General features: G+C 34.4%; 1 protein-coding gene across 1 annotated transcript; it reads right to left on the bottom strand.

Moving 5' to 3' along the window:
- Positions 1–282: 282 nt before the first annotated feature.
- LOC141813435 (uncharacterized) lies at positions 283–5,896 on the bottom strand. Its single transcript, XM_074701406.1, has 4 exons — positions 5,467–5,896; positions 4,732–5,139; positions 1,182–1,369; positions 283–738 (listed from the first exon to the last, which is right to left on the bottom strand). Exons 1-4 carry the CDS (start codon positions 5,894–5,896, stop codon positions 493–495), a joined length of 1,272 nt encoding a protein of 423 aa, XP_074557507.1. The 3' UTR covers positions 283–492.
- Between the last annotated feature and the right edge of the window lie 7,743 nt (positions 5,897–13,639).

The raw sequence follows: 13,639 nt of genomic DNA, 5'->3' as shown, positions 1-13,639 counted from the left end.
TAAAACGAAAATTAATCCGCTTGAACAAATTTTACTTTAACCGATCTAACATTCGACACGCGCATATCATACTCACACACCAATCACCTAAATTTAATATAATCCGGATTCTAAATTTACACCCCTAAGGACTCATTCATGAAAGAGAATCTCTCCCCGTACATGTTCACAACTTTTGGTTGTGATTTATAAATCAGTCATCAAGCCACTCAATCCCTGATATAGGACTAAACTCCTTTTCACAATAGAGTCCCCATCCATCTTTTTTTCCATTCACATTTTTCCAACAACTAATTGAACTCAAAACAGCATTCATATTCAAGGACAAACATAGAAAGAAGAGAGGCATCCTCCCAGATCATTGACAGACAGCTGAGAGAACAGAGATACTGGAGATGCAGAAAACAGCGAGCTTGGAGATGCTCCTGTCTCTGTTATTTCATACATGGAAAGGCAGATATACTAAAGCTGGAGGAAGTGAAACGTGTAACTTTAACAAGGGAAGAGGTTTGTGGATAACACTCTGCCAGGCTTCTTGTCTGAGTCGTCAAGTTTGCTCATCTTTTCTTCGCACCATAGCAGCTGCTCCTTAGTGAGTCCTGTCATCCTCAGAACTCTTGAGATTACTTTGATATCGACGAGAGCAAAAAGCAACTCCACTTCCTCTTCAGTTTCTGGCCAGGTTTTCTTCTTCCAGCCTTTCTTCCTTCTGAGTATTTCTTTCACTTTAATCTCCTTCTGCATTTAAACACAGCCTGTTACATTCATGTAGTTTACAGGTGAATAGTACAGAAGATCCAATGTGTTAAATGGGCACTTGTAAAGATTGCCCATCCTGTGACAAATTCAGTTGACTGACTAAAAGAGAGGAAAAGGAGAATAGTTGGATAAAATCATGTCTTCTTGCATGCTTAAGTAGTTCATTAGGAAGGACAAAAAGAGAATTTGTGGAGGAATTACCTATACAGACACAATCTGTCATAAAAATAGGAAATACAATTTCAAATTAGGAAGGACAAAAGAGAATTTGTGGAGGAATTACCTATACAGACACAATCTGTCATAAAAATAGAAATACAATTTCAAACTAGAAGATCCGTAAAACCCTTGATAGAAAAAGCTGTGTTGAAGAACTAGTGACGTGCTGCTGATGATATTAATGTGATATACAGATGACAAACCTTTTCAAAGGAGGCTTGCAACTGCTGAAGGGGACTCCTAGAGCTTTGCACCTGAAATAGGAAGCTGGACTTTTTCTTGTCCATCCGCAGAAAAAGGAGGAATGTTAGTATTGATTCCTCGATTATCCTAATTAGGTCAGTGGCAAGAACTGGCTCATCTGAATCTTCTACTCCTTTCTCATTCATACCTGAAAAGAAGAAACCTACTCAAACAGAATAGCTCCTGATTTTAACTAGCAGAGTATTTGTAGCACAATCACAATATATAATATGGTTCATATTCCCCTAGAGTTCAAATTTGATACTCGGTGAATGTAACTAATTATCATAATATTTTCAATATCGCCTCATCAGCAACATTCTGGGAACTAAACTAGTGCTATTTGATATGGTAGACACAACATTTGCAGGCCAATTTTCCTGAAATGACAATGCTATTACCTAAAGTTAAAATTGATCCTTGAAAATACTGTGTAGGAACATGTAACTGATGTAGGAAGATCCAAATATTTTTATTATTATTTTTGATAATTTTTATTTTTAATAATTTTCAAAATTTTTGATATTTAGAGTAGCTTTGAAATTTATTTATTTTTTATATTTTAAGATTTTAAGTCTGTTTAAAATTTTTAAGATTTCGAGTCTGTTAAGAATTTTTCCTTTCTGATAGTATTTCTTTCCTTTCTTTACAAGTTAGGATTTCGGTCTATATAAATATCTTGTTAGTTGATGTTTAGAGGAAGTTTTTGATTTAATAATATTTTCGATGGTACCGTTTATTTCTCTATCTCTTGGTATTTTTCCGAATTAATATGTTTTAAAAGATTGATTTCCGACATTCGCAGTCGATCAACGAAATTAATATTGTCCGTAGGATAATTGCTATCCCGCTCCGCGTCAATTGGTATCAGAGCTCTCAGATCCGATGGATCATCATCATGGTCGTGGTCGTAGTCATGGTCGTGGTTGTGGTCGTGATAGGTAGGTTTCGACTGAGGAAGCCTTACACCATGATCGTAGCACTCGAGACGAAATACTTCAAGATCTACAAAGACAAGTCACAAAGTTATCCTAGCATCTAGTGGCACAAGATCGTAAAGGTCGTAAGTTCCTTTATTCCCTTTTTGAAAATCCCTTAATTTCTAATCGAGGAGAGATGTCGAAGCACAAATTTGATTTTGAGGGATTCATGATCAACCACCCCGCCACCTACAACTTTGAGAGAACGTTGACTCCACAGTGCCTTTATGTCCCCCCTTCCTCCTACGACGACGAAGACAACCATGAAGATTCGGACCTCGACAACATCGAGTACGACCAATCCTATTCTCCCGATCGTCCAATCACAAGAGGCGGCAGAGCCGATAAAATCGAACTATTTAGTGATCCAATGTACAACGATGATGAAGTTGTCGATGAAATAGTTGATGATCCAATTCTGTCTCGATGCCAATGCTAGCAGATTGCTCAATCAAGCCCTTGCCAATGCTTCCGGAGGTATCGGCGCTTCCGTTGTACAAGAGGCTTTTCCTTCAAAGAAAACACCAAGTCTTGTCCAGAACTTTGTTGATCATTTAGATGATTTCGCTTTAACAGACATGATGCCACAGCAAACAGATTTATCCATGGATATAGAAAATATAGATACTTCGGTTGTATTAGAAGGACACGAGCAGATGCATCAAAGGTTTCAACTAATAGAACGAAAGAAATAACAAATAATTATGATTTGAATGAAGGCATTCTCGTGGACGAAGGAAATCAAGGAAAACCAGCTATCTATACAACAATATCCCCCCTCTTCAGTATATATGTTTTGACAATCTTTTTTCTCAAATTTCATATCAGCTAATTTGCCAGCTTCGGTTACTATAGTTGCTTTAAGGATCTTGGAAGGCGGAGCTCCGAGCCTCGATCGTTGGGTTGTTTGGGAGGTGGGCAACGATTCGTCAGATCCGCTAGGACCAGCTCTAATAATCATGGGGAAGGTGACGGTGACAAAGATGGTGGTGGCAGTGCTCGTTGTGCGTCACCACATGCGGAGCTCGGGCTAGCGATCGCGAGTTGTTGTAATGATCAAGGAGCTTGAGGAGCAGGCCACTTCGCCTATTTAGAAGCTGCGACAAGTAGCGAGATGCGATGATGGTGGATTTTGCTAAATTGATATCAGTTAATCTTCCTCCTAGGCGACCACCTGATACTACTTTAAACTCGATGACAAGTTTTTTTCAACCTACGACGACTGATGCAGGAGGATCCAAATATTTTTTTATTATTTTTTATAATTTTTATTTTTAATAATTTTCAAGATTTTTGGTATTTAGAGTAATTTTAAAATTTTTTTATTTTTTTTATATTTTAGAATTTTAAGTCTGTTTATAATTTTTCAGATTTTGAGTCGTTAGGATTTCTTTCTATTACCTTTCTTTACAAGTTAGGATTTTGGGTTTATATAAACATCTTGTTAGTTGATGTTTAGAAGAAGTTTTGGTTTAATAATATTTTCGGCAGTACCATTTATTTATCTATCTCCTGGTATTTTTTTGAATCAACAGGTTTTAGAAGATTGTTTCTGGTGTTCAGAGTCAATCAACAGAATCAATATTGCCTGCAAGATAATCACTACCCCTTCCAGCATCAGTAACCATCTTGAATTTACACATACTTGAATGTTGTTGCTATATGAATGAACCATATACGATAACATTACATGATAAATTTTACATAAAAGCAATAGAGATACTTGATGGTATGACCTTGTTCAGTAACTAGCAAAACATAACTGAGGTTCTATACTGACTTCTGTGCTAGAAGTAATTTTCTTTAAAAAAACAACATTTAGACCACTATTCCTTTACAGCCAGTATCATTTTTTAGGTGATATATAATGTATAGGGCAAGAAGTATGCATCTTAATAGTAAAATAGGATGTATTTGCATTAAGAGACATTACTGAATGCTATAAATTAGACGGGAGAATAATTTTTTAAAAAAAAAACACATAGGGATTATTTATTCATATATTTCTTTCTTGTCTCTCTGTTCATTACTTCTTTATCTGCTAAAATTAAATGACATGAAAAGAAAAATTATCTCATGAATCAAGGAAGAGTATATCCAAGAATAACCTCTTAGTAACTATTATCATCATTTTTATTCTCAACTTCAAGAACATAAGAGTCCTTCGATTTTTCATTTTCCAGATGCCTACAACACATAACAATCCAATTCACATATCCAAAAGCAATATATACTGAATGAAGTCCTACAAGAAGACCTTCAACACAACCATATATGTTTTATCCAACATAAGTTATTTCTTTTAACTAATCCTAGATTTAACCATTGTGAGCGGGAAGGTACAAGAAGATAGCGATACTATAGGCACAAAATTTTCCAATGAATTATTAGCATGGTAAAAATATTATTAAGCAAATTAAATTGGATGCGAGTTTATTATCAAAGGAGTGATCCATTTGATATTTGATTGAACAATAGATGAAGAAAAGCTACACATCTAATTAGCATATAAATTGAGTCTTTCATTTACCTAAACAATTTGGAACATGAAGCAACTTAGGCAGTGAGATCCGAGCATGGGCAAAAACCTCAATCCTGGTTCCCATCTCAAATGGTTCATTCTCAATATATCTCTGCAATAAAACCTGAAATTGTTGAAATGCTTGAGCAGCATAGCTGTAAGAGGCTTCATTTTCATACTGAGACAAAGTCATATCCTTCAGTTGCATGTATTGGATACGGAGAATCTCCCAACTTAAACAAACTTGTGAAACATAAGCAGCTTCAAGATTATCACAAGGGTTATCTTCCTGCTGACTTCTAAGAATTTGGTTGTCATCACAATGCCCATTTTGTGCCTTGATAGGGAGGTTAAGCAGGTTCATATACAACTTCTTTGACAAAGATCTTTGTGAATGTTTTGAAGCGCCCAACGATCCTATCATGTTGTGTGTTCCATAAGCTTAAAACAGCAGATAATATAGGTTTCATCAATAAATTTCTTAGTAACCTATCTGCATCCCCTTGCATATTTCACTAGAGAAAAATCAGCTTATAACAATGCAAGGACTACACTGATACCAAATTACAAATAATAAAATATATCTAAGCATCAGGCTTTTCGCATTAACAACAGCGAAGATTTGAGGAAAGTAATTACAGAATAGATCAGGCAATGCGACGAGAAAAAAAAAATTGATAAAATGAGTTGATCTTCTAAGAAATGGATCAAAAATTATAATTTTGGATAACATCACAGGCATACCAGCTTCTTTGAGACTCTTGACCATCAGCTTGTCAAAGAACGTCATCCGCTCCGTGTACTTAGCATAAATTGCATTAAACGTGCACCAAGGAGCATCGCCACCCTCTTCCGACCCCCTCCACCCGCTCGAGCTGCTCCCTCCACCCTCTTCCTCTTCTGGATACCCTTCTTCAGGTATGAGCACCATGAAGCTGTTTTTCCTCAGCTCCTTCAGACGCCGCTTCACCTCATTGGTGACGAAATCGTCATCATCTTCATCCTCTACCGCCTTCACAACAGGATCAGAAGCATCTGCTTTCGGCATTGTGTCCAATACCTCGTCATTTGGTTTTTCCAGGTCTAGATTCATCAGATCCCGATCCTGATTCGAATCTTTCTTCACTTTAAACTTACCGATGCCTCGAAAGCTTCTTATCTTCAGGAACTCCATTGAAACGAACGCGAAAGAGAAACAGATGGTAGCGAACTCGCTTCTGAAGACAAAAGCCAAAACCCCAAGAATATCGATCCTACCGTTTTTTCCTCCCGTACGACACCAATGCGTCAAATTTACACTGACCTGACACGTCTGTTCGGGATTCAAAAGCTATAAACGACAAGATCCGCTCGAGCAGGAAAGGGAAGAAGCAACGGAGTGGGAGGTCGGAGATCCGCGGCCAAGGAACCTCCTTGACGAGCCTACGGTGCCAGGAACAGCCGGAAGAGAGGTCGCCGCCGGTGCATTACGGGGATCGGAGTGCCGCGAGATGGGGAAACCCTAAAGGAGAAGGAGGGAGGGCGGAAGAGAAGGGCGTCGCGAGTGCGCGGAAACGTACTGCGACCGAGTGTGGCTGGAGCAGAGCAGAGTGGGAGAGTGGAGAGTGGAGTGGCGGTGGCGGTGGTTTAGTAAGAAATAATGTTATTGCCAAATGCAGTAAATAAAAATAAGGATAAAAATTAAAATTTTAAACTATGTTTGTATAAATAAATTTATCCTCTATTAATTTAACTTGTATAATAATTTTTATCAAAACTTTTAAATAAAATTTTAAAAATATATATTAAAAATTCTATCTAGCAAAATGATATAAATTATGGTATAAATTTTTAAAAAGAGTTATGATTTTTTAAAAAAACTTAAGAAACATAATAGTTTTTTAAAAGATAAATTTTTAATATTTATTATAAAATATAATTTTAAAATATAATAGAGATTAAAGGCACAATAATTTAGGCACAAATATTTTATAAGGAAAGTGATGATAGACAAAAAGTAATAATTATGGTTGTGTTAGTAATTTTGGCTTAAATCATTAAATCCATCTAATAGTTTGCATATATGAATGACTATTTCCTTCTCAAATTTGAATATAAATGAATTGATTCATTAATTTTGATCAAAATTATTATATGATCATTATTTTAGTGAATTTTTAAATCAGAATACATAAATACACTTTATGAAGTTGTTGGAGTTTCTTATGTTTTTAGAGTAATCAAATGACTAAAATTAATCATCTAATAATTGCGATCAAAATTATTGCATTCCTATTTTTAATCATTGCTATTTTTAATCAAATTATGAATCTAAATATATAGATATATTCTAAAAGATTATTAGTGTTTACCATTCTTTTTCAAAATGAGTACCTAGCAGTTTTAACGAAAATTACTATAAGACCATTTTAAATTAAAATTTGAATATAAATAATATATATATTTTTAAAAAATAATTAAATTTAAATAGACAAACTCCCTTTAGGGACTGTCGGATTCTATCAGTCTTTAGTACGTATGTTTATGAACAAATTTGATGTTTGATTTGATAAATTTATTTATATTAGTTCAATTATAAAAGAATAAATAAAATATATAAACCTAAACACTAATGAAGATGAGTAATATTCAAAAATAATTTATAAATAAATTTATTTATTAATTTATATAAAATTTAAGTATCAGAAATAGTATATATTAAAAATATTCATGAATAATTTTATAAATTTTTTATGTTCTTTTTAAATCTAGTATTCATAATATATTAAAAATAAAGAAATAGTATAAATTTTAAAAATATATAAAATAGCAATATAGTTAAGCTCGATTAAAAGTTTGAATAATATTTATGAATAAGTTTTAGTTTGGTTCAAACTTAATAAGATTTATAACAAGCATGAACAAGCTTTCTACGTAAATAAATAAGTTGGACACAGCTAAATTTAACTCGACTCATTTACACCTTCAATTTTAACTAAAATTGCCAAGTAATCATTTGATATTTTTCAAAGTGATCACGTGACTAAAACTATTAAATTCATGTACCAATTTTGTCCAAAGATTGCTGCACAAGATTTGTCAAAAATATCATATATATTATATTATATTATTTATTTATTTATTTAAAAAATATTTTATTCTTTAACTTACAAATTTTATATTACTTTGATCTACATATTTTTTTTAAATATTACCTTTTCTGATTTTTTTTTTTCAACTTTACATTATTTGATAATTTTGTAAATTATAACTCATACTATTTTGTAAAATTTGTACTAGAATTTATATAAATTTATTTTTATTACATTTTAAAATAATTTACGACCTTTAAATTTTTTTCAAATCTATAACAATTAGGTAAAACTACTACATGAGATTGCACGTTAAATCGGTTGGTGGTGATTTAAAAAGTGCAAATTTATTAACAAATTAGTTTGCATTAAAAAAATGGCATATAATTGATTTAGAATTGAAAAAAAATCTAAAATTTATTTTGATAAAAAAAATAAATTTAAGATAAGTTGTAATTAGTTTTGTGCATACAACACACTGATGAGGATTTTGAGATTTTAAAGCATTAACTAGAATTGATACTTTTTTGTGTCTGAAAATTTTAGTTTGATGAAAAAATTAATTATACTCTATTTATGATAAATCTACAGTAAGTCTCATAAATTCAATCCACAGATTTTGACTATTATGACCACTAAATAAATGTGTAATCATACGGTGGCCATAAATAGTCAATTAATCCGTTTTGTTATTCAAGGGGGATAAAAGGATGGCTGAAAGAATAGAAATCAATTAGTTATTCATTAAGGTCACAACCCAAATGACCTACCGTTACACCATTACCTCGAGGACAGGTGAATTATACTCTATTTATTTTCAAACTACAAGTAAATTCGCAGATCAATTTGCACAGATTTTGACTATTATGACCTTCTAAATATTTGTGTAATCATACCATAAATAGTCAATTATTTATCTTCTAACAACATTACTTTTGAAAGATAAATATTACAACAAAATAAATATATCTATGGAAGATCTTCTAAACGTAGTATTGTAATAATATATGCATTTGCATTTAATTGGAACCTTTAATTTCACTACTTGAATTGAATTTCCTCTCGTGTCCTTTAAAAAAAAATCATGATGGTTGATTTCAATAATGTCCTTTCTCATTACAAATGAAACACATCATATGCTTCTTGTCCTTCTGTATATGATTCTGTTTTTGATTTTTTTCTTCCCCTTAGGTGCCATCTGAATTTTTTCTTTTATCGAGCTTGCACACTTGTTCTGATAATGTTCCCTTTCTTTGCACATAAAGCATAAAGTATAATATTTATTAATTTAATTTTGACGTATCTTCATGTGTGGATTCTTCATTGTTTGGAGGGATAGAGCTCTCCTATGCACGGCTTGATGAGGCGGATGACTCATCTTCCTAGAGGTTGAACCTTCTTTTTTCGATTTCATGGGTCTTTCTTTCTCACTCTTGGATAAAGAGGTAGATGGTTCCTCGACCTCCACTTTGGACGTTGAACGTTTCTCAACTTTTAAAATTTTCTTCTCTTGGATCAATTAGCTCTTTTCCTCGACCTCTCCCTCCTTTTGTGCTGGCATAGAATTTTCATGAAGTGTAATTAATTTGCTTCATAAATCATATGCTATAAAATCGAGTTGAGCGCTATAGGAGGGGGGGGGAATAGGGGGGGGGGGGGGGGGGGGGTATAGCGCATTCATTGCTTTTTTACTTATTCAGAAAGCCTATACAAATCAGAGTATGAAATACAACGACAATAAAAAAATTAAACACTTTTATTTACTTAGTTTACAACCACAAATTGTTACTTCAAAATCCACGATCCTTGATCATTTCCGACGGATAATTCACTATTAAACTCCCCTCTTACAAGAAAGAGTTTTCACTTTTACAAAGGATGTTAGGAATGATAAACTTTTACCGTCCTAAGAGTTTAAGTACCAAAGTAAAATGTAAAAGTTACTGACTGAAATAGTAGAAGGTTAGTGTAGAAGTCGGTGTAGCTCCTCGACATTATGACAATGTATCGGATATGTTATTCGCACGCAGAAAATTATCGTAGTAGCGTATATGTTGTGTTCTAGGGTTTCCCCTTGTAGCTGCATATACAGGTCGATCCAGGCACTTGGAACTTCTTTCGGACACCTCCACGTCATCCCGTCAATCTGCTTCTGATGCTGACCCGATATCTTTTGGGTGTCTGGATGTTGACGTGGAAGTTGCCGGATGAACTTTGACTCCGCAACGCCTTATCTATATCCGGGTGCCTGGAGCCTTTTCGAGCGCCTAGAGGCTAAGGTGTCCTGACTACTGGGAACTTGCCACCTCATCCGCCTCACTGGAGGCATCTGGATCGCTTCCGAGTGCCTAGACCGTCCGATCGTCCGGATTCAGATTAGGGGGGGGGGGACTTGGAACCCAAAGTTCCTGTTTCTCCTTTTCTGCATCACAAAGTTAGTCCAAAACAAATATAAGCAGGAAATTGATAATTTTGGCAAACTATCTAGTCTTGACTTTTAGATTTCTAGTGAAATCTTAGGTCAGATCGACGCTTACGGTTCTCTTCCTGAGAACGCATCCTCACTTACTCCACTTGAGAGAATTTACCTTTGTCAACCCGATCCTCCAGACATATTGGACTTTTGCTCAGCCTTTGACCCTCAACCCCTCAGACTTTCACCGCTAGACGTCTGGTCCTCCAGACCCGCTTAGACTTTTCCGCCTGGTGTTCTGATCTGCCAAGTCTTCTTGCTCAGCCCTCCTGATCAGAATGTCCTTGCTTAGTTCCCCTGACTAGGACTTCCTTGCCTAGTCCGCCTGATCAGGACTTCCTTATCCAGTCCACTTGACTAGGACTTCCTTTGCCTAGCAGTAACTAGGACTTATTTGTGCTACCTGCATACTCAGTTTAGCTCATTAGTCTACTTCACAAACTTAACTTGAACCCTTTGTCATTATTAAAATCCTGGTTTGATCAGCTGGTGCTCCCTACACCAACACATATATCATTATATTCACCAATTCTGCATAGAATGTCATTTAGCATAATATTAATTAAATCTTTATTACCTTACTACATGGCTCATGTCTTTGGATTTGTTCTTTCCATCCATTTATTCCTCTTGAGGAGTTTTCCCTTTTTCCCCCAAAATTAACTATTAAGGAAAACCAATTTACCAAATCCATTTGGAAAAAAAATTCCATTCTTACTTTCCAATTGTTGAAACCTCCAAATCCAAAGGGCGGTGGAACTCATGCTCCCTTGGTGATTAGTCCTCAAAAAGCAACTCACTCTTATACTATTTGTTAGGACAGGTGAAACAGCTAGAGGGAGATGAATATATGATAGTTCACAATTTGATTTCAATTTTGTGTCTATAATGAGTTAACACAATAGAATACAAACCAAATAAAGCTCAAAATAAAAATGCAAGATAAACAGGTATAGCATGGTTCGAAAGCTTCGATTCATACTCCACGCCCTATGATCAGTTGGTGGATTAATCTCGCAAACCTTCTATACTTCCTTCTTCTCAGATACCTTTGAATAAACCTCTTACAACACTAGTTGCTCAAATACCATAGGGAATACAAATACAAGTAATAACAAAGGAAATACAAGAAAATGTATTACAATTGAAATTCTCTCTTTTGCTTGCTTTCTTTGTCCGTGTATTTGGTCCAAAATGGATCAGGAATGCAATAACACTCACTAAAAAACCATCCAAGAACATTAGCCAAAAATTCTCCACAAAATTAGTTTTTATGGACCTCTACTCGAGTTTAAAACTCATTGATCAATTGACTACTCCATAACTTCTAATCATTTAAACCACTATAGCAGTTGAAAATTCGCCCGTTGATAGTGTAGCATTAATCAAATGGTTACCATTGTTAGTTGACTGTTATGCACTAATCAACTAGTCCCTCGATAGAAATATTTTGTTCATTGGTATTTTAGCTTGAGTTAACTGACAAGTCGATTCTTCCATTAGTCAATATTGGTGAAGAATCCTCAAATACTCCATGTCATCCTTCTTTGATCTCTATGAACCTCGAGTCATTGACTGCCAACTTAGTCGCACCAAGTCAATACTCTAGAGCTACTCCACAACCCTAATGCTCACGTCTTGTGGTCCCTCTAATGTTTCATACCATCCTTTCTAATCTTTATAGACCTCTAAGCATTGAGCATGCTACTTTGGTCATGCCAAGCCATCATCTATATCATCACTCAACCTTGTCAAGCATGAGCTCTTCAAGCTCCATATGTATGTCTACAAGTCCTTGTATACTTAAACACACATATCAAATCATAAGACAAAGACTAACTTAAATCTTTTATCAAAATATTAAAATCCAAAATCATATCGGACCATTTGAAGCACAATTGGATCGATAAAATCCAAGGTCACCTTTGATAACTATTTCCAATCTTCTTTTCTTTTATTTGCCCTTTCAATATATCTTGGGAAAAATAAAAAAAACACTCCATTTTTTCTAAATCATCAAAGGGCCGCCCCTATATGATTTTTTTTTTTATCAAAAGGGCATCCTATCCCACTAGCAATTCATGTACAATTATCCAACCATCCTCTAGTACAATATTCTCATTATTGTCTCCCATCTATATCTTCTATTTAAATTATGAACTGGGGATGTATTGTAGAAGCTACGAAACTGTAGCTGCTACACATGTTGTAGCAGTTACGATTTTGTAGCTACTACAACTTAAATGTTAGGTGAGTAGGTCGAATCCGCGTTGTAGTAGTTATGAAACTATAGTTGCTACAACAATTGTAGCAACTATGATTTTGTAGTTGCTACAACGTGAATGGTAGGTAAATATGATTGAGTCCGCATTGTAGCTGCTACAACATGAATATTTTTTAATATGTTAAATATATATTGTAGCAGCTACGAAACTATAGCTGCTATAATAATATAACAACTACGATTTTATAGCTGCTACAATACGTCTAATCGATTCAAGATTTAGACAGAAGATATATGGGAATAGTGTATTGGAGGGTAGTTGGATAATTATGTATGAGTTGTTAATAAGGTGAGTATCCTTTTGATAAAAGTTAAAAAAGAGCACTCCTTTAATGATTTCAAAAAATAGGGACGTTCTTTTAACTTTTGCCTATATATCATCTTCTATTCTAGAATATTTTTTTTTACATCTTTAGTCCTCATATATAAATGTTTCCCTATCATTCATTTGTCTCATTGGTCTTGTCATATGTGTTTAGCCATGTAGTTCATCTCATTGGTCTTGTCGTATGTGTGACATGATTAATTAAAAATATATATTTATCTTATTTTTTCCATGAATGTTATTCCTTTTTTTTCTCTTTTTAGAGGGTTCTACTGTAGATTCTTTGATATAGTAGATCTACTAATGATGCTCCTTGAATGGTTCTTGAGAAGCCATTGAGAGAATATTGAACTTAATCTCTATTGGAGAGTAGTTCTACAATAGCTACCAAGTTATTTACTTAGTTTTAATCAGATTTAACCTAACCTAATTAACCTAACTAACCTAATTAACACTTGTTAGTTTGGCTTATGCTAAGGACCAATTAAGATCCAATAACACAACCAAACCTAACATTAACCCTAACTCTTTAACCGATCAATCCAAAATACAACAGAACTCTAATCTAATAGATCCATACCAGTGTCAACAGCTAGCCCCATAAATTCCCAAACAACAGATTCCAACAGCCAACAACTAATCCTAACCCTAACATCCAACACTGATCATTCAACAAATCAAGAACATTCACTCAACAATAACCACCCTACTTCAACCGATCCAACAGGTCAAGATAGATCAACCGGACTCCACCAAACTGACAA

The sequence above is a fragment of the Curcuma longa genome, chromosome 1 (assembly GCF_044706935.1).
Source record: "Curcuma longa cultivar G26 ecotype Majalengka, Jawa Barat chromosome 1, ITB_CL_G26_1.1, whole genome shotgun sequence".
NCBI lineage: Eukaryota > Viridiplantae > Streptophyta > Magnoliopsida > Zingiberales > Zingiberaceae > Curcuma > Curcuma longa.
Note: the sequence above shows the minus strand (reverse complement) of the source record. Positions and strands in the feature narration are given on the sequence as shown.

Bases quoted from the DNA above. Each gene is read 5' to 3' on its own strand.
- LOC141813435 (XM_074701406.1), bottom strand. From the start codon at position 5,896: ATGGAGTTCCTGAAGATAAGAAGCTTTCGAGGCATCGGTAAGTTTAAA. The intron at 1,370-4,731 runs GTAAATGAAAGA...TCTTCTTTTCAG, and splicing joins TCATGTTCCAAATTGTTTAG to GTATGAATGAGAAAGGAGTA. The intron at 739-1,181 runs GTTTGTCATCTG...GTTTAAATGCAG, and splicing joins TGCAAGCCTCCTTTGAAAAG to AAGGAGATTAAAGTGAAAGA.